Raw genomic sequence first — 20,623 nt, 5'->3', positions numbered from 1 at the left:
CCACTATATGAACTACTATAGACATACTCACCACTATATGAACTACTATAGACATATTCACCACTATATGAACTACTATAGACATATTCACCACTATATGAATTACTATAGACATACTCACCACTATATGAACTACTATAGACATATTCACCACTATATGAACTACTATAGACATACTCACCACTATATGAACTACTATAGACATATTCACCACTATATGAACTACTATAGACATACTCACCACTATATGAACTACTATAGACATATTCACCACTATATGAACTACTATAGACATATTCACCACTATATGAACTACTATAGACATATTCACCACTATATGAACTACTATAGACATATTCACCACTATATGAACTACTAGACATATTCACCACTATATGAACTACTATAGACATATTCACCACTATATGAACTACTATAGACATATTCACCACTATATGAACTACTATAGACATATTCACCACTGTATGAACTACTATAGACATATTCACCACTGTATGAAGCCTTACGCTCTGTGAACTCATCCATGATGCTCTATGTTTATTGTCTTTGTTCTGTCATTCTCTATAGACATTATCAGTGTCTCACTCTACTCCTCATATGGTTTTTATATGTTTTAACTTATAGAGAATGAGTGGGTCACATGACTGACGTGGACACACACTCTGTGCAGAAACCATTGTTTACTTATGTGACACATGAACAATGTAAAACTATCAATGAATGAACCACTGTTAAAGCTCATAAATAGTTTATAATATATTCAATGAAACTCACTTTAAATACAGGTGAAGGATTGTGGGAAACGTTCCTGAAAACTAGTGATCATCAGATGTTTAATGATCAGATATTTATACATATCTGATAGAAAAAGCCAGTGTATAAACCATAGAAAAGCTAAAAACATGAAGTCTCTAGATGTTTATAACTGTTATGAACAGACAGGTAGGCGGGGCTACTGTACTGCTGTTAATGAAGGTTTCTGTGTATTTCCACATATTCTGATCAGTTTCACTGGATGAGTTTCCATCTCTACATGAAGTCTCCTCCTCACTGCTCCACGTCTGCATATCAGTCCATTTACAGCTGTTTATGGTGACTTTTGACTGTATCCAGACTGAGATAACGCTCTGTCTGCTCCCTGTGAACCATCACCTCAGTAGAGATTACGTTGACACAATTGCTTCTGTTGTTTTACATCAAGCCTGTGCGTTCATGCACCTACTTAAGTATGTCTACGTCACAATGTGTCTATATAACCCCTGTATATTATAATCTGTATGACTGTCTATACTCTGTGCGCCTCTGGGTTCAAGTCATGGAGGCCCCGCCTTCTCCAGCTCCCCTGAGCCGTGGTAGAGGCCCGGTGTGTATATATATAAATATAAATATATATATTCAAATACCGGAACCTTCCCAACCAGTGCTTGTGAAACATCCTCACTAAGGTAAGACAGTAATTTAGCCTAACTTTGGGCCATTACTTCATCCTCTTGTTGATAAGCTAGTGTGTTTGTTTGTTTTGTGTTTATTCTTTATGTTTTCTAGTTTCATACGATATATGTTTATATTTCACCTATTACACAGTCAGATACAGTAAATACATGGTTAGACTAAGTCTGGTCGGTGCTATCTTGGATAAATTGGTTGCACGTTTGCTGAGTCATGATAAAGAGAGGAGGCTTAGTGAAACTGTGGATGTTTGAGATAAGTGGACAGTCACAGCTTTCTTAAGAAGACCATGAACACGATCACAGAGTCACTGATGAAAGTCTGGATCAAACACACTCAGCATGGTTTACACCTGTGATCAACTGATGGAGAAAAACATGATATGGAAAAAGGAACAGCAGCGCTGCTAAGAATGAGAGACAAAGGCTGGCAGACAATAGTATCAATAGTCATGATACACTGTGATCAGGGCTTTAAATGAACTTTAGATTAGAAAGTAACCAATCAACCACATTTACACCAGTGAAAAATAAACTACATTATGATCCACAGAATACATTAAAATGATAAAAATATAAGCATTTAATTTAAAAACAATGTTGTAACAAAGGTGTCATATGGAACTGTGGGTGTGTCAGAGAAATGAACCTTAATAAAGTATATTATCATAACTTCATAAACAAACTTAACTCAGATCCATGAAACACTGAAGTTAGAAAGTAATTAATACTAAGAATGACACGTACTGTAGAGAAACATGCTCTTCAAATGTAAACAAAGTGCACATTTTAAAGGTGAACAAATGATAAAGATAGTGTTAAATCTAATCTTCAGAGTTTTCCTTAGAGTCTGTTACGCTGCACATGCTCAGTAGCTGCTCTTAGAAACTCTACACCCGATAAATATCTCCACGTTACATCTTCATTCCGTTTGTCTTCTCCGATACCAAACCATAACAACCACGCTAACGCACGTAACCAATAGTTGTATGACACGTCACATGTTCATGGGAAATGTAGAATTAATACAATCAGCAGCGTTGCCAGATATACATTACATTTTAAAGTCTAAACACAAACCCTCACATTTCTTGGCAGAAAAACAGCCCAATCTGGCAACAATGACTTATTAACGCTACAACGTGACCCACCAGGTTGTAATGCTAGAGGTAGATTTCATAGAGTTCATATCCAGCTAATATAATAAACTTTTTTTAAGTGTGAATTTTCCCTCTGGGAGATAAATAAAGGTCTATTATATTTTATATTATATTATATTAACTCTAATAATCAGTGATTTATAAAAGTGATTAGCTCCACTTCCTCTTTCTATATCACTTCACTTTATTAATTCTACATGTTTGGTTAATTATACCGAGGTTATGTAATATGTATATATACAGTATATTTGTATAAAAAAGATTCAAGAAAGGATTTGTTTACTATAATTTAACAACAAAAAACATAAGTTGAATAATCTGTTTAAATCAAACCTCTGACAGAAATTCCATAAACAGGATTTATTATTATTACAAAATAACCAGAGGCCTGACAGACAAATACATGAAATGAATAGTTATTGTAAAGTTATTGTAAAGTTAACAGTGAAGTCAGAATAATGTGAAACCCTTCAGATCAAATAGTACAGGATCCATTTTATTATTTTAGAACACACTTGAAAAAAATATCTCCTATTAGTTCCATAACAGTCATAATGAGTAAAGTCAGATTATTCTGGATCTTTTCTAACATTTCAGTGTTGATGTTTTATTAATAAGGAAAATATTCATAATAAACCGTCTGCCTTCTCACTTTCATTGCTCAAATAATGTATTTTATATGTTCTTTTTTGTAATTATATATAAACTATGATAATAAAAAATATCAAAACCAAAAGTCAACAGACAAATTAAATGACTATTTATAATATTTGTGTGAAGAAACGTTTATAAAAACCATGAATATTTCTCACAGCACTGACAGCAGGGATAACTTCATCCTGGTTGTTAAATCACCATGGTTACAGGTTAGCTGTAGAGGCTAAATCACCATGGTTACAGGTTAGCTGTAGAGGCTAAATCTCCATGGTTACAGGTTAGCTGTAGAGGCTAAATCTCCATGGTTACAGGTTAGCTGTAGAGGCTAAATCTCCATGGTTACAGGTTAGCTGTAGAGACTAAATCTCCATGGTTACAGGTTAGCTGTAGAGACTAAATCACCATGGTTACAGGTTAGCTGTAGAGGCTAAATCACCATGGTTACAGGTTAGCTGTAGAGGCTAAATCTCCATGGTTACAGGTTAGCTGTAGAGGCTAAATCACCATGGTTACAGGTTAGCTGTAGAGGCTAAATCTCCATGGTTACAGGTTCGCTGTAGAGACTAATCACCATGGTTACAGGTTAGCTTGTAGAGGCTAAATCACCATGGTTACAGGTTAGCTGTAGAGGCTAAATCACCATGGTGTACAGGTTAGCTGTAGAGGCTAAATCACCATGGGGTTACAGGTTAGCTGTAGAGGCTAAATCTCCATGGTTACAGGTTAGCTGTAGAGGCTAAATCACCATGGTTACAGGTAGCTGTAGAGACTAAATCTCCATGGTTACAGGTTAGCTGTAGAGACTAAATCACCATGGTTACAGGTTAGCTGTAGAGGCTAAATCACCATGGTTACAGGTTAGCTGTAGAGGCTAAATCTCCATGGTTACAGGTTAGCTGTAGAGGCTAAATCACCATGGTTACAGGTTAGCTGTAGAGGCTAAATCTCCATGGTTACAGGTTAGCTGTAGAGACTAAATCACCATGGTTACAGGTTAGCTGTAGAGGCTAAATCACATGGTTACAGGTTAGCTGTAGAGGCTAAATCACCATGGTTACAGGTTAGCTGTAGAGGCTAAATCACCATGGTTACAGGTTAGCTGTAGAGGCTAAATCTCCATGGTTACAGGTTAGCTGTAGAGACTAAATCACCATGGTTACAGGTTAGCTGTAGAGGCTAAATCACCATGGTTACAGGTTAGCTGTAGAGGCTAAATCACCATGGTTACAGGTTAGCTGTAGAGGCTAAATCACCATGGTTACAGGTTAGCTGTAGAGGCTAAATCACCATGGTTACAGGTTAGCTGTAGAGGCTAAATCACCATGGTTACAGGTTAGCTGTAGAGGCTTAAATCACCATGGTTACAGGTTAGCTGTAAGAGGCTAAAATCACCATGGTTACAGGTTAGTGTAGAGGCTAATCACCATGGTTACAGTTAGCTGTAGAGGCTAAATCACCATGGTTACAGGTTAGACTGTAGAGGCTAAATCACCATGGTTACAGGTTAGCTGTAGAGGCTAAATCACCATGGTTACAGGTTAGCTGTAGAGGCTAAATCACCATGGTTACAGGTTAGCTGTAGAGGCTAAATCACCATGGTTACAGGTTAGCTGTAGAGACTAAATCAACCATGGTTACAGGTTAGCTGTAGAGGCTAAATCACCATGGTTACAGGTTAGCTGTAGAGGACTAAATCACCATGGTTACAGGTTAGCTGTAGAGGCTAAATCACCATGGTTACAGGTTAGCTGTAGAGACTAAATCACCATGGTTACAGGTTAGCTGTAGAGGCTAAATCACCATGGTTACAGGTTAGCTGTAGAGGCTAAATCACCATGGTTACAGGTTAGCTGTAGAGGCTAAATCACCATTGTTACAGGTTAGCTGTAGAGGCTAAATCACCATGGTTACAGGTTAGCTGTAGAGGCTAAATCTCCATGGTTACAGGTTAGCTGTAGAGGCTAAATCACCATGGTTACAGGTTAGCTGTAGAGGCTAAATCTCCATGGTTTACAGGTTAGCTGTGAGGCTAAATCACCATGGTTACAGGTTAGCTGTAGAGGCTAAATCTCCATGGTTACAGGTTAGCTGTAGAGGCTAAATCACCATGGTTACAGGTTAGCTGTAGAGGCTAATCACCATGGTTACAAGGTTAGCTGTAGAGGCTAAAATCTCCATGGTTACAGTTTAGCTGTAGAGGCTAAATCACCATGGTTACAGGTTAGCTGTAGAGGCTAAATCTCCATGGTTACAGGTTAGCTGTAGAGGCTAAATCACCATGGTTACAGGTTAGCTGTAGAGGCTAAATCTCCATGGTTACAGGTTAGCTGTAGAGGCTAAATCACCATGGTTACAGGTTAGCTGTAGAGGCTAAATCACCATGGTTACAGGTTAGCTGTAGAGGCTAAATCTCCATGGTTACAGGTTAGCTGTAGAGGCTAAATCTCCATGGTTAGCTAACTGACTTGGGGATAAGAGGATAGAGAGTTATTCCAGGCGTTATCACCTATCCTCTGGTGACAGGCTATAGTCTGCTGTGTATATATACAGTATATATATATATATATATATATATAGGTTAACTCACTCCATATTAGTGATTATTAGTAACATTTCAACCTACTTACATCACGTTTTCTCACATTTGAAGAGGAATTCTTAAACGTAGAGATTTCCAGTGTCTTGTGCTGATAAAGTAGGAAGTGATTAATATGAACTTTGAAAAGAAAACAGGGTCTGAATGTGGAGCTGTGTTTCTGGGGTGGAGGGGCGGGGCCACACCATCCTGCTGCTATATCCGATTTTATTTATAGAAAAATTAATGTAACGACATGCATGTAGCATAAAGTAACAAAGTACATATTCTGCAAAATGACTAACCCTGAAAATACAATTTATCAAAAACAAATATTCAAATACATGTAACGGAGTAAATCTAACGTGTTACTACCGCCACTGATTGTGTGTGATCATGTGACTGTGATGGAGCTGCTTCATAGGCTCACGCTAGCACCTTTTTCAACGATGGTAAACAGAACTTCAGTAAAGAGGAATGCTATTGAAGTGGGAGGAGTTTAATAGTATAAACATGCTGTGATTGGCTGAAATCTCACCATAGCACTGATGGTTTCCTCCCAGTCTGGTCTCTCTCTGGGGTGGACGTGGGTCAGCTCTGGACCTGGAGCCCTACACACACACACACACACACACACGCACACACACACACACACGCACACACGCACACACGCGCACACGCGCACACGCGCACACACGCACACACGCACACACGCACCCCACACACACACACACACACACACACACACACACACACACACACACGCACACACACACACACGAGAAAATGAAATGTGATAATGTTCACACATTAAATCTAAAGTAAAAGCTTAAAACGTTAGAACATCAAAGGTAGAAACTCATCATGAACAAAAACAAGATCTGCTGAAAGTCTTTGATCTGTTACAGACTAGTGTTGTAGTAGTCCAGACCGGCCTTGGTCTCAAGACCAAGTTTCAAAGGTCTCGGACTCGGGATTTTCTCTCAAGACCGTTGGAGACCAGCACTAATTCCTTATGTTTTTAAACTTTTTATAATGTGATAATAACACGGAGAAAAACAGGATAAAACAATCCTTTAGTCATTATTTAATCCACCCTGTTATAATGACCATAACCTTCCTTAATGTGTGTGTGTGTGTGTGTGGCTACGATGTCAGTTTGGACCGCAGAGCAGAAGGAGATATGAACTAATCCCAGTAAAACTCTGTAAAACAATCACCAGTAATAAATATTATCTCCCTGGTAAAGACAGTAGCTCTAATAACTGGTAAAATGATAAGTTTAATAAGTCTGTGTGTTTAATAAGTCTGTGTGTGTTTAATGAGTCAGTGTGTGTTTAATGAGTCAGTGTGTGTTTAATGAGTCAGTGTGTGTTTAATAAGTCTGTGTGTGTGTTTAATAAGTCTGTGTGTGTTTAATAAGTCTGTGTGTGTGTTTAATGAGTCAGTGTGTGTTTAATGAGTCAGTGTGTGTTTAATAAGTCTGTGTGTGTTTAATAAGTCTGTGTGTGTGTTTAATGAGTCCTTGTGTGTTTAATAAGTCTGTGTGTGTTTAATAAGTCTGTGTGTGTGTTTAATGAGTCAGTGTGTGTGTTTAATAAGTCTGTGTGTGTTTAATAAGTCAGTGTGTGTGATTAATAAGTCTGTGTGTGTTTAATAAGTCTGTGTGTGTGTTTAATAAGTCAGTGTGTGTGTTTAATAAGTCAGTGTGTGTGTTTAATAAGTCTGTGTGTGTGTTTAATAAGTCAGTGTGTGTTTAATGAGTCAGTGTGTGTTTAATGAGTCAGTGTGTGTTTAATAAGTCTGTGTGTGTGTTTAATAAGTCTGTGTGTGTTTAATAAGTCTGTGTGTGTGTTTAATGAGTCAGTGTGTGTGTTTAATAAGTCTGTGTGTGTGTTTAATAAGTCAGTGTGTGTTTAATGAGTCAGTGTGTGTTTAATGAGTCAGTGTGTGTTTAATAAGTCTGTGTGTGTGTTTAATAAGTCTGTGTGTGTTTAATAAGTCTGTGTGTGTGTTTAATGAGTCAGTGTGTGTTTAATGAGTCAGTGTGTGTTTAATAAGTCTGTGTGTGTGTTTAATAAGTCTGTGTGTGTGTTTAATAAGTCTGTGTGTGTGTTTAATAAGTCTGTGTGTGTTTAATAAGTCTGTGTGTGTGTTTAATGAGTCAGTGTGTGTGTTTAATAAGTCTGTGTGTGTTTAATAAGTCAGTGTGTGTGATTAATAAGTCTGTGTGTGTTTAATAAGTCTGTGTGTGTGTTTAATAAGTCAGTGTGTGTGTTTAATAAGTCAGTGTGTGTGTTTAATAAGTCTGTGTGTGTGTTTAATGAGTCAGTGTGTGTTTAATGAGTCAGTGTGTGTTTAATGAGTCAGTGTGTGTTTAATGAGTCAGTGTGTGTTTAATAAGTCAGTGTGTGTTTAATGAGTCCCTGTGTGTTTAATAAGTCAGTGTGTTTAATAAGTCTGTGTGTGTGTTTAATGAGTCAGTGTGTGTTTAATGAGTCAGTGTGTGTTTAATAAGTCTGTGTGTATTTAATAAGTCTGTGTGTATTTAATGAGTCTGTGTGTGTTTAATAAGTCAGTCTGTGTGTGTGTTTAAAATGAGTCTGTGTGTATTTAATAAGTCTGTGTGTGTTTAATAAGTCAGTGTGTGTTTAATAAGTCTGTGTGTGTGTTTAATAAGTCAGTGTGTGTGTTTAATAAGTCAGTGTGTGTGTTTAATAAGTCAGTGTGTGTGTTAATACGTCAGGGTGTGTGTTTAATAAGTCAATGTGTGTGTTTAATAAGTCTGTGGTGTTGTTTAATAAGTCTGTGTGTGTGTTTAATAGTCAGTGTGTGTGTGTTTAATAAGTCAGTGTGTGTGTGTTTAATAAGTCTGTGTGTGTGTTTAATAAGTCTGTGTGTGTTTAATAAGTCTGTGTGTGTTTAATAAGTCTGTGTGTGTGTGTTTAATAAGTCTGTGTGTGTGTGTTTAATAAGTCTGTGTGTGTGTTTAATAAGTCTGTGTGTGTTTAATAAGTCTGTGTGTGTGTTTAATAAGTCAGTGTGTGTGTTTAATAAGTCAGTGTGTGTGTGTTTAATAAGTCTGTGTGTGTGTTTAATAAGTCTGTGTGTGTTTAATAAGTGTGTGTGTTTAATAAGTCTGTGTGTGTTTAATAAGTCTGTGTGTGTGTGTTTAATAAGTCTGTGTGTGTTTAATAAGTCAGTGTGTGTTTAATAAGTCAGTGTGTGTGTTTAATAAGTCAGTGTGTGTTTAATAAGTCTGTGTGTGTTTAATAAGTCAGTGTGTGTGTTTAATAAGTCTGTGTGTGTTTAATAAGTCTGTGTGTGTGTTTAATAAGTCTGTGTGTGTTTATAAGTCTGTGTGTGTGTTTAATAAGTCAGTGTGTGTGTGTTTAATAAGTCAGTGTGTGTGTGTTTAATAAGTCTGTGTGTGTGTTTAATAAGTCTGTGTGTGTGTGTTTAATAAGTCTGTGTGTGTTTAATAAGTCAGTGTGTGTGTGTTTAATAAGTCTGTGTGTGTGTTTAATAAGTCTGTGTGTGTTTAATAAGTCTGTGTGTTTAATAAGTCTGTGTGTGTTAATAAGTCTGTGTGTGTTTATAAGTCTGTGTGTGTTTCATAAGTCTGTGTGTGTTTAATAAGTCTGTGTGTGTTTAATAAGTCTGTGTGTGTTTAATAAGTCTGTGTGTGTTTAATAAGTCTGTGTGTGTGTTTAATAAGTCTGTGTGTGTTTAATAAGTCTGTGTGTGTGTTTAATAAGTCAGTGTGTGTTTAATAAGTGTGTGTGTGTTTAATAAGTCTGTGTGTGTTTAATAAGTCTGTGTGTGTGTTTAATAAGTCTGTGTGTGTTTAATAAGTCAGTGTGTGTGTTTAATAAGTCTGTGTGTGTGTTTAATAAGTCTGTGTGTGTTTAATAAGTCTGTGTGTGTTTAATAAGTCTGTGTGTGTGTTTAATAAGTCAGTGTGTGTGTGTTTAATAAGTCTGTGTGTGTGTTTAATAAGTCTGTGTGTGTTTAATAAGTCTGTGTGTGTTTAATAAGTCTGTGTGTGTTTAATAAGTCAGTGTGTGTGTTTAATAAGTCTGTGTGTGTTTAATAAGTCTGTGTGTGTGTGTTTAATAAGTCTGTGTGTGTTTAATAAGTCTGTGTGTTTAATAAGTCTGTGTGTGTTTAATAAGTCAGTGTGTGTTTAATAAGTCTGTGTGTGTGTTTAATAAGTCTGTGTGTGTTTAATAAGTCCGTGTGTGTGTTTAATAAGTCAGTGTGTGTGTTTAATAAGTCTGTGTGTGTTTAATAAGTCTGTGTGTGTTTAATAAGTCTGTTTGTGTTTAATAAGTCTGTGTGTGTTTAATAAGTCTGTGTGTGTTAATAAGTCTGTGTGTGTGTTTAATAAGTCTGTGTGTGTTTAATAAGTCTGTGTGTGGTTAATAAGTCTGTGTGTGTGTTTAATAAGTCTGTGTGTGTGTTTAATAAGTCAGTGTGTGTGTTTAATAATAGTCGTGTGTGTTGTTGTTTAATAAGTCTGTGTGTGTCATAAGTCTGTGTGTGTTTAATAAGTCTGTGTGTGGTTAATAGTCTGTGTGTGTGTTTAATAAGTCTGTGTGTGTGTTTAATAAGTCTGTGTGTGTTTAATAAGTCTGTGTGTTTAATAAGTCTGTGTGTGTTTAATGAGTCAGTGTGTGTTTAATGAGTCAGTGTGTGTTTAATAAGTCTGTGTGTGTGTTTAATAAGTCTGTGTGTGTTTAATAAGTCTGTGTGTGTGTTTAATGAGTCAGTGTGTGTTTAATGAGTCAGTGTGTGTTTAATAAGTCTGTGTGTGTTTAATAAGTCTGTGTGTGTGTTTAATAAGTCTGTGTGTGTGTTTAATAAGTCTGTGTGTGTTTAATAAGTCTGTGTGTGTGTTTAATGAGTCAGTGTGTGTGTTTAATAAGTCTGTGTGTGTTTAATAAGTCAGTGTGTGTGATTAATAAGTCTGTGTGTGTGTTTAATAAGTCTGTGTGTGTGTTTAATAAGTCAGTGTGTGTGTTTAATAAGTCAGTGTGTGTGTTTAATAAGTCTGTGTGTGTGTTTAATAAGTCAGTGTGTGTTTAATGAGTCAGTGTGTGTTTAATGAGTCAGTGTGTGTTTAATAAGTCAGTGTGTTTAATAAGTCTGTGTGTGTGTTTAATAAGTCTGTGTGTGTGTTTAATGAGTCAGTGTGTGTGTTTAATAAGTCTGTGTGTGTGTTTAATAAGTCAGGTGTGTGTTTATAATGAGTCCAGTGTGTGTGTTTTAATGAGTCAGTGTGTGTTTAATAAGTCTGTGTGTGTGTTTAATAAGTCTGTGTGTGGTGTTAATAAGTCTGTGTGTGTGTTTAATGAGTCAGTGTGTGTTTAATGAGTCAGGTGTGTTTAATAAGTCTGTGTGTGTTTAATAAGTCTGTGTGTGTGTTTAATAAGTGTGTGTGTGTGTTTAATAAGTCTGTGTGTGTTTAATAAGTCTGTGTGTGTGTGTTTAATGAGTCAGTGTGTGTGTTTAATAAGTCTGTGTGTGTTTAATAAGTCAGTGTGTGTGTGATTAATAAGTCTGTGTGTGTTTAATAAGTCTGTGTGTGTGTTTAATAGTCAGTGTGTGTGTTTAATAAGTCAGTGTGTGTGTTTAATAAGTCTGTGTGTGTGTTTAATGAGTCAGTGTGTGTTTAATGAGTCAGTGTGTGTTTAATGAGTCAGTGTGTGTTTAATAAGTCAGTGTGTGTTTAATGAGTCCCTGTGTGTTTAATAAGTCTGTGTGTTTAATAAGTCTGTGTGTTTAATAAGTCAGTGTGTTTAATAAGTCTGTGTGTGTGTTTAATGAGTCAGTGTGTGTTTAATGAGTCAGTGTGTGTTTAATAAGTCTGTGTGTATTTAATAAGTCTGTGTGTATTTAATGAGTCTGTGTGTATTTAATGAGTCTGTGTGTGTTTAATAAGTCAGTCTGTGTGTGTGTTTAAAATGAGTCTGTGTGTATTTAATAAGTCTGTGTGTGTTTAATAAGTCAGTGTGTGTTTAATAAGTCTGTGTGTGTGTTTAATAAGTCAGTGTGTGTGTTTAATAAGTCAGTGTGTGTGTTTAATAAGTCAGTGTGTGTGTTTAATAAGTCAGTGTGTGTGTTTAATAAGTCTGTGTGTGTTTAATAAGTCTGTGTGTGTGTTTAATATAAGTCAGTGTGTGTGTGTTTAATAAGTCAGTGTTGTTGTTTTAATAAGTCGTGTGTGTGTGTTAATAAGTCGTGTGTGTGTTTAATAAGTCTGTGTGTGTTTAATAAGTCTGTGTGTGGTTTTAATAAGTCTGTGTGGTGTGTTTAATAAGTCTGTGTGTGGTGTGGTTTAATAAGTCTGTTGTGTGTTTAATAAGTCCTGTTGTGTGTTAATAACGTCATGTGTGTGTGTTTAATAAGTCAGTGTGTGTGTTTAATAAGTCAGTGGTGTGTGTGTTTAATAAGTCTGTGTGTTGTGTTTATAAGTCTTGTGTGTGGTTAATAAGTCAGTGTGTGTTTAATAAGTCTGTGTGTGTTTAATAAGTCTGTGTGTGTTAATAAGTCTGTGTGTGTTTAATAAGTCTGTGTGTGTTTAATAAGTCAGTGTGTGTGTTTAATAAGTCAGTGTGTGTTTAATAAGTCTGTGTGTGTTTAATAAGTCAGTGTGTGTGTTTAATAAGTCTGTGTGTGTTTAATAAGTCTGTGTGTGTGTTTAATAAGTCTGTGTGTGTTTAATAAGTCTGTGTGTGTGTGTTTAATAAGTCTGTGTGTGTGTTTAATATGTGTGTGTGTGTTTAATAAGTCTGTGTGTGTGTTTAATAAGTCTGTGTGTGTGTTTAATAAGTCTGTGTGTGTGTAATAAGTCTGTGTGTGTGTTTAATAAGTCTGTGTGTGTGTTTAATAAGTCTGTGTGTGTTTAATAAGTCTGTGTGTGTTTAATAAGTCTGTGTGTGTTTAATAAGTCTTTGTGTGTTTAATAAGTCTGTGTGTGTGTTTATAAGTCTGTGTGTGTTTTAATAAGTCTGTGTGTGTTTTATTTGTCTGTGTGTGTTAATAAGTCTGTGTGTGTTTAATAAGTCTGTGTGTGTTTAATAAGTCTGTGTGTTGTTTATAAGTCTGTGTGTGTTTAATAAGTCTGTGTGTGTTTAATAAGTCTGTGTGTGTTTAATAAGTCTACGTGTGTGTGTTTAATAAGTCTGTGTGTGTGTTTAATAAGTCTGTGTGTGTTTAATAAGTCTGTGTGTGTTTAATAAGTCTGTGTGTGTTTAATAAGTCTGTGTGTGTGTTTAATAAGTCTGTGTGTGTGTTTAATAAGTCAGTGTGTGTGTGATAAGTCTGTGTGTGTGTTTAATAAGTCTGTGTGTGTTTAATAAGTCTGTGTGTGTTTAATAAGTCTGTGTGTGTGTTTAATAAGTCAGTGTGTGTGTTTAATAAGTCTGTGTGTGTGTTTAATAAGTGTGTGTGTTTAATAAGTCTGTGTGTGTTTAATAAGTCTGTGTGTGTGTTTAATAAGTCAGTGTGTGTGTTTAATAAGTCTGTGTGTGTTTAATAAGTCTGTGTGTGTGTTTAATAAGTCTGTGTGTGTTTAATAAGTCTGTGTGTTTAATAAGTCTGTGTGTGTGTTTAATAAGTCAGTGTGTGTGTTTAATAAGTCTGTGTGTGTTTAATAAGTCTGTGTGTGTTTAATAAGTCCGTGTGTGTGTTTAATAAGTCAGTGTGTGTGTTTAATAAGTCTGTGTGTGTTTAATAAGTCTGTGTGTGTGTTTAATAAGTCTGTGTGTGTTTAATAAGTCTGTGTGTGTTTAATAAGTCTGTGTGTGTTTAATAAGTCTGTGTGTGTGTTTAATAAGTCTGTGTGTGTTTAATAAGTCTGTGTGTGTTTAATAAGTCTGTGTGTGTGTTTAATAAGTCTGTGTGTGTGTTTAATAAGTCAGTGTGTGTGTTTAATAAGTCAGTGTGTGTGTTTAATAAGTCTGTGTGTTTAATAAGTCTGTGTGTGTGTTTAATAAGTCTGTGTGTGTTTAATAAGTCTGTGTGTGTGTTTAATAAGTCTGTGTGTGTTTAATAAGTCTGTGTGTGTTTAATAAGTCTGTGTGTGTTTAATAAGTCCGTGTGTGTTTAATAAGTCAGTGTGTGTGTTTAATAAGTCAGTGTGTGTGTTTAATAAGTCTGTGTGTTTAATAAGTCAGTGTGTGTGTTTAATAAGTCAGTGTGTGTGTTTAATAAGTCAGTGTGTGTGTTTAATAAGTCAGTGTGTGTGTTTAATAAGTCTGTGTGTTTAATAAGTCCGTGTGTGTGTTTAATAAGTCCGTGTGTGTGTTTAATAAGTCAGTGTGTGTGTTTAATAAGTCAGTGTGTGTGTTTAATAAGTCTGTGTGTTTAATAAGTCTGTGTGTGTTTAATAAGTCTGTGTGTGTTTAATAAGTCTGTGTGTGTTTAATAAGTCCGTGTGTGTGTTTAATAAGTCAGTGTGTGTTTAATAAGTCAGTGTGTGTGTTTAATAAGTCTGTGTGTGTGTGTTTAATAAGTCCGTGTGTGTGTTTAATAAGTCAGTGTGTGTGTTTAATAAGTCAGTGTGTGTGTTTAATAAGTCTGTGTGTTTAATAAGTCCGTGTGTGTGTTTAATAAGTCAGTGTGTGTGTTTAATAAGTCAGTGTGTGTGTGTTTAATAAGTCAGTGTGGTGTGTGTTAATAAGTCCAGGTGTAGTGTGTAATTAGTCAGTCTGTGTGTTAATAAGTCAGTGTGTGTGTTTAATAAGTCCGTGTGTGTGTTTAATAAGTCAGTGTGTGTGTTTAATAAGTCAGTGTGTGTGTTTAATAAGTCTGTGTGTTTAATAAGTCTGTGTGTGTTTAATAAGTGTGTGTGTGTTTAATAAGTCTGTGTGTGTGTTTAATAAGTCTGTGTGTTTAATAAGTCTGTGTGTGTTTAATAAGTCTACATGTTTATGTCTCTGTCCATTCACTCTTTTCATTATATTCATGTATTTTAAGGCTTTATTACATAATATCAGCTGTAGTCCAGGCCGCCGCCATCTTGGATTATGTCGTCACCAGCGCGTCATCACCACAGAGTTACACTATCACAGAATGAGTCAAATAACTGTAAAGAGGTTTAATATTAGTCTATTTTATTTATAAAGTGGTGTTTTTTGTGTCTTTAGACTCTAATTACATTTATGTATATAATGTGTTCTCCACAATATAAACAGGTTTATAATATAATTATTTTTTATAGTTTCTGTTTCCACTGTATCCAGAATAATAATAATTTTCAACTAGAACTATTGATAAATTTGTCACATGACTGTTCCATGGTTTGTTTTATTTAGTTTCACATCTACCTGTAGATCTATGTTTTTTACACTGATGACAACTAGTTTGTAGTTTTATTTCAGAAAGTTTTACATTTACAGTTACAGTTGGAAACCTTTGTTAATTAAATATTCTAGTTATATTACAGTAACTAAATTAAACTATATCAACTAAGTGAATTAATAAAAATAACCTGTTAAAGGCTTTTTCAAACTAAATAATTATCTTATTAAATCTGTGACCTGTTAAACCTGAACAACTGAAAGAATCAGAATTAGAATAATTATTTATTGGCAGAAATACTTTTAAACACTTGCTGTACATTCAGCTGACATAAAAATATTGTTTTCAAATATGTAGAATAATTGTGAATTTATCAGTAGTAGTTTTAATATTTTAGTTATTTTTTTGCAGGAACCTTTTTTGTCCATCAAATGTATTTAAAATAAACTAAAATTAAAGAGAGAATGTTATTTAACTGTTGAACCTTGTCATAATTTTATTTATTTATAAAAAATGTTAAATTGAAAAAAAAAATGTTTATGGTCTCGGCAAGTCTTGGTCACGGATAGTGTGGTATTGAACACAACACTATCACAGACACACACACACACACGCCAAGTCAATAAAGAAACATCAGTGCAGTCGACAAGGACAATAGTCAGTTAGCCAAGTCCCTAATGTCTATTTATTAATGTGTAGTTAGTTACAGACATCCTACTGTCTACAGTTAGCGCTAGGCTACTGTCTACAGTTAGTTAGCGCTAATCTACTGTCTACAGTTAGCGCTAGGCTACTGTCTACAGTTAGCGCTAATCTACTGTCTACAGTTAGCGCTAGGCTACTGTCTACAGTTAGCGCTAATCTACTGTCTACAGTTAGCGCTAGGCTACTGTCTACAGTTAGTTAGCGCTAATCTACTGTCTACAGTTAGTAATAAATGTTTATACTTTGAGAAGTTGTCTGTGGTTTATGAAAATATTACAATCATAATGTTTGTTATACAGTAGATAGTCTTGACAAGTTATTAAACTAATGAAGTGATCTGAAACACTAACTTCATATGGCACATAAAGCAGGGGTCTGTAACCTTTACTCTCAAAAGAGCCATTTTACCTCATCTCACCTGAATTAAAGCCCTTCTGGAGCCGAAAAAAATACCTTTTTAATGAAGACAACATCGTGGATAAAATTCTATACAGTTAAAATTGTATTGGATAATGCTATGTAAAAATATCTATTTTTTAGACAATTTATTTGAAGGGCTACAAAAAATAACAATTTTCTTGCCACATAGCATGCATATTAAGCCAGCATGTTAGCCGTTACGTCTGCTCCAGTGGTGGTGAGTGCTGCTGCTGCTTCGTGGGCAAAACATCTTTTGTTGAAAAACAAAAGATGTAAAAAGTAAGGTATTGATAAAGTACTGGATCAATAATAGTAGTAGTATAGTAGTATACCCATCCCTAATGTTGAAGAAGTAAAGCCACAGATTTGTTTGCTTTATTGTTGGAATCTGTGCTTTAAAATGTATATTTCATATTTATTTATTTAAAGTTTAAATAAATATGAAATTGTTTATTATAAAACAGATTGATTTATTGCTTGTGTTCATTGAAAAATACATGACAAGAGGCCCTTGAAAAAAATAAGTGCATATTAAAATGCAATAGTGAAGAAAAAAAAATCCCAATTAGATTATTTTCCATAATAGTTCAGCCCTATTTTGATTAATTGAATTATTATTTTATTATCTATGTCAGAGTTGAATGGATTTTCTACTGTATTTTGGCGTTCCTCCAAGTCTCTCCCCCCGTCATTCTCCACACACACAACTTCCTCCTCCTCCCAGACATGCTGAGTGTCACTGCTCGTCCAGTTTTTTGATGGTTTTCTCTCACCATCACCACACTCTCAATAGTCCACTTAGTTCCACACATGTTCTGGTTGAGTGTGAGCTGCTGTGAACTGGTGAGAACTTCAGCATCAACCATCATAGCGACATTTTCTGTCTCGTAAACTCCTTTCCTCTCCCTCCGAGCTCTGCTCATCACAGGTGATCTCTCATCCAAAGGTGCTCTGCTGCCACCTACAGGTCACCTATTGGTCATTACATCATTGTACAACTTATTCACGGAGAGCTTCGTCACACTGTCTCCTAGCAGAAAAACGGCACTCAATGAGTTAATGATTTTATAAAATAACTGATTGTTCAGGAGGCGGGGCTTTATCACTCGCTAAGATTCTAGCCAGAGCAAAACCTGGTCCCAACCAGGTTAGTCGTTCAGCCTACGTTACCATGGTGATTTAGCTATGTAAGACGTTAGCAAGCTTCGTAGTCCAGCACACAGAGATTAAATCCTGGAAGTTAGCTCGATAAGAGGATATCTAGGTTGGTAACACAGTTGGCCCTAAATGATTAGGGAATCACACCGACAACCATCACTGGTTCAGATCCAGATCCTCACATGTTATTATAAAGATGTGATCATCATGAGGTCATAGGTTTATATGTAGAAACTCTAAAACATCAGGATGTTCTCATCAATCAAGAAATTTAACACCTATTTGCACAACTTTAGAAATCGTGATGAAGCAATGCCTGCAGGTCACACAGGAAACAGGAAGTGAACACATCTAACATCCTCACAGTGCATTAGTGTATGTAGTCAGTCACACTACTAACTCAATGAGTATATATTGTCTACTATATACGATAGTTTGATTGAGCGTTCCGCTCAAGTATACTTCCAAGTTTCCCAGGATGCCTTTGGAACCTCCAGCGTTAAAAACGTCTATGGACACACACAGGGCCATAACATCCATGTTAACGGAATCACGGAATCCACCAATAAAAAGGATCCACTGTTGAATGTGGAAATGGACAGAATTGAGATGAAACGCCGTCACCGTGAGGAAAATAACTTTTTCTTTATGGAGAAATGTTTCCGGAAACGGCTCATTAGGTGCACCGATATCAGCCAGAAAACGAATATCAGCACTGCATCTAAAATCACCAATCTAAGCTTTCCGATAAAATGTTCAGCTCCAGCACGTCTATCTATAGGTGACTGTGGTTCACACTCTAACACAGTAATTATTCTCTGTTTGAGTAACATTCCACACTACAAAATAAGTCATAAATGTATGTATGATTTGTGCTGCAATATCGGTATCATATCGAAAGTGAAAAAGTTATATCGGGACATCCCTAATTGTAGAGTCTGAAACATCATAGATTATTGATCACTTCTAATACTGTCAATATTCTGCCCCCTAGTGGTGAAATAACTGATGTATCCTTGTGCCCATTTATTGTTGTGTAATCATTACCATCTGGAATGATGTCATCAGGATCAATTAAAATAGGTTAATTTAAATGAAGTTGATTAAAACTCAATAAACCTGATCAGATTCAGTAAATCATTGATCCCTGAGAGGAAATATGGTGACATTAATGTTGTTCTCATACATCTTTATACGACATAAATAATTAAAAAGGATCAGTCAGAATAATCTATGTCACTATAACTAATATCTACTTTTAATTGTATCTTACTCATTATTTTGAATAACATTTTTATTTTTGGCATACGTTTATGTTTAATTATGTTTTTTCATTTTTTTAAATGTCTGAAAAAAATTCTTAATATTTAAAAAAACAACAGAATTTTAAAATAATATTGTGTGAAACACAAAATGGATTTTCTAGGACCTACACAGGTCAGATAGTGGAGCCCAGAGTTCACAGCAAACATTTTAGTTGTTCTGCTGCAAAGAACAAGTGGAACAAACTGAAGTCATCATCACATGAACATTTTTAAATCACAATGTCTAGAGATCTATCATCATTTTAAACGTATGAACTACTGATTTTAATGTTCTTATTGATTTTTAAGATGTTTTATGTTGCACTTTTTAATCATATAAAGCTCAGTGAATTGTCTTGTGTATGAAATGTTCTATAAAAATACCTTTGCCTTCATTTAATTAATCATCTCGTCACAAGACTCAGTGAAAGGATTAATTAGAGACGATAATATCAAAGCAGAGAGACTTTAATAAGTTTACAGCTTGGTACAGATGTTTATTCTGCTTCATTGGACCTCAGGAACTCCTCCATTGTCCTATTGTTTCCATTAAATAGTGTTTCCTTCACTTTATTAAACCATCTGTTACATAACTATTAAAGTTAGTGACATCAATGAATGATTTACATTCCTACGATCCAACTACATTGATCTGTGCTCAGCTAGCTGTCCTTAGCTCATTCACTGCCAGCTAAATTCAGAGCAGCCAACCCCATATTGTCATGCGTTTTAGATGATTTTGACTGATTTTTAAAGACCCACAGAATATTTTGTCCTATGACAATCTGAATTCTGAAAGATTAAAGTCTCTAATTTCATCAGTAGTTGGTTTCGTTCTTCTGTAATCAGCAGTTGAATAGAGGCAAATTTCACATAAATCACCAGTTTGTGACAAAAAGTTGAGAAAAACGTCTTTTTCTGAAAAAATCTATTAGTGACTTTGAAACATTATTTTTTTGCTTTAGTGACACCTCATCATTAGTTTCCTTCTATAAAACTATAAACCTAACACTGAGACCAGGCTTTTGATGGTAACATTATTATTATTATACTATCTATGTCAGAGTTGAATGGATTTCTTACAGTATTTTGGCGTTCCTCCAAGTCTCTCCCCCGTCATTCTCCACAGACACAACATCCTCCTCCTCCCAGACATGCTGAGTGTCACTGCTCGTCCAGTTTTTTGATGGTTTTCTCTCACCATCACCACACTCTCAATAGTCCACTTAGTTCCACACATGTTCTGGTTGAGTGTGAGCTGCTGTGAACTGGTGAGAACTTCAGCATCAACTCTGTGGCATCATTTTCTGTCTCATAAACTCCTTTCCTCTCCCTCTGAGCTCTGCCAATCACAGGTGATCTCTGATCCTAAGGTGCTCTGCTGCCACCTACAGGTCAGCAGTTGGTCACTACATCATTGTACAACTTATTCACGGAGAGCTTCGTCACACGGTCTCCTAGCAACCTCAGTCAAAAAACACAATTCACGTCTTTAGACGAGATGCCATCATTAACTTATTGAGTTAATGATGGCATCTATTGATCTAAAATGGTTTTAAAAGGTAATCAATCAATTGTATTGATACAAGTAAATAAGCGATGTGATTTAATCACAGCAGACTTTATATGGATGTTTTTAATTATTTTTTAATAATAAATAAATGAGTGTGTGTGATGTCATGGCCACGCCCCCAGCAGACAATTAAACATATGATAGAGGAGAAATGGATGGAACCACCTTTGTCTTTATTCTAAAGCTGTGGTTCCACTGTGCCCACTGTCCCCCACCATGTAGCATTAGCATTAGCTCTGCAGAACCCTCATGATAACCATCAACCACTGCTCATTTAACCTCAACACATCATTGTT

The 20,623-nt window shown here is 35.5% G+C and overlaps 1 protein-coding gene across 1 annotated transcript in view; it reads right to left on the bottom strand.

The window, feature by feature from the left end:
• Window positions 1-20,623, bottom strand: part of LOC114475946 (rho GTPase-activating protein 32-like) — a 137,647-nt gene that overhangs the window by 81,700 nt on the left and 35,324 nt on the right. The window contains 1 exon segment of the mRNA XM_028467169.1: window positions 6,400-6,472. Coding sequence (XP_028322970.1) covers window positions 6,400-6,472 — 73 coding nt within the window.

Source organism: Gouania willdenowi, chromosome 14, assembly GCF_900634775.1.
Source record: "Gouania willdenowi chromosome 14, fGouWil2.1, whole genome shotgun sequence".
Taxonomy (NCBI): domain Eukaryota; kingdom Metazoa; phylum Chordata; class Actinopteri; order Blenniiformes; family Gobiesocidae; genus Gouania; species Gouania willdenowi.
This window is presented reverse-complemented; position numbering and strand designations above follow the sequence as displayed.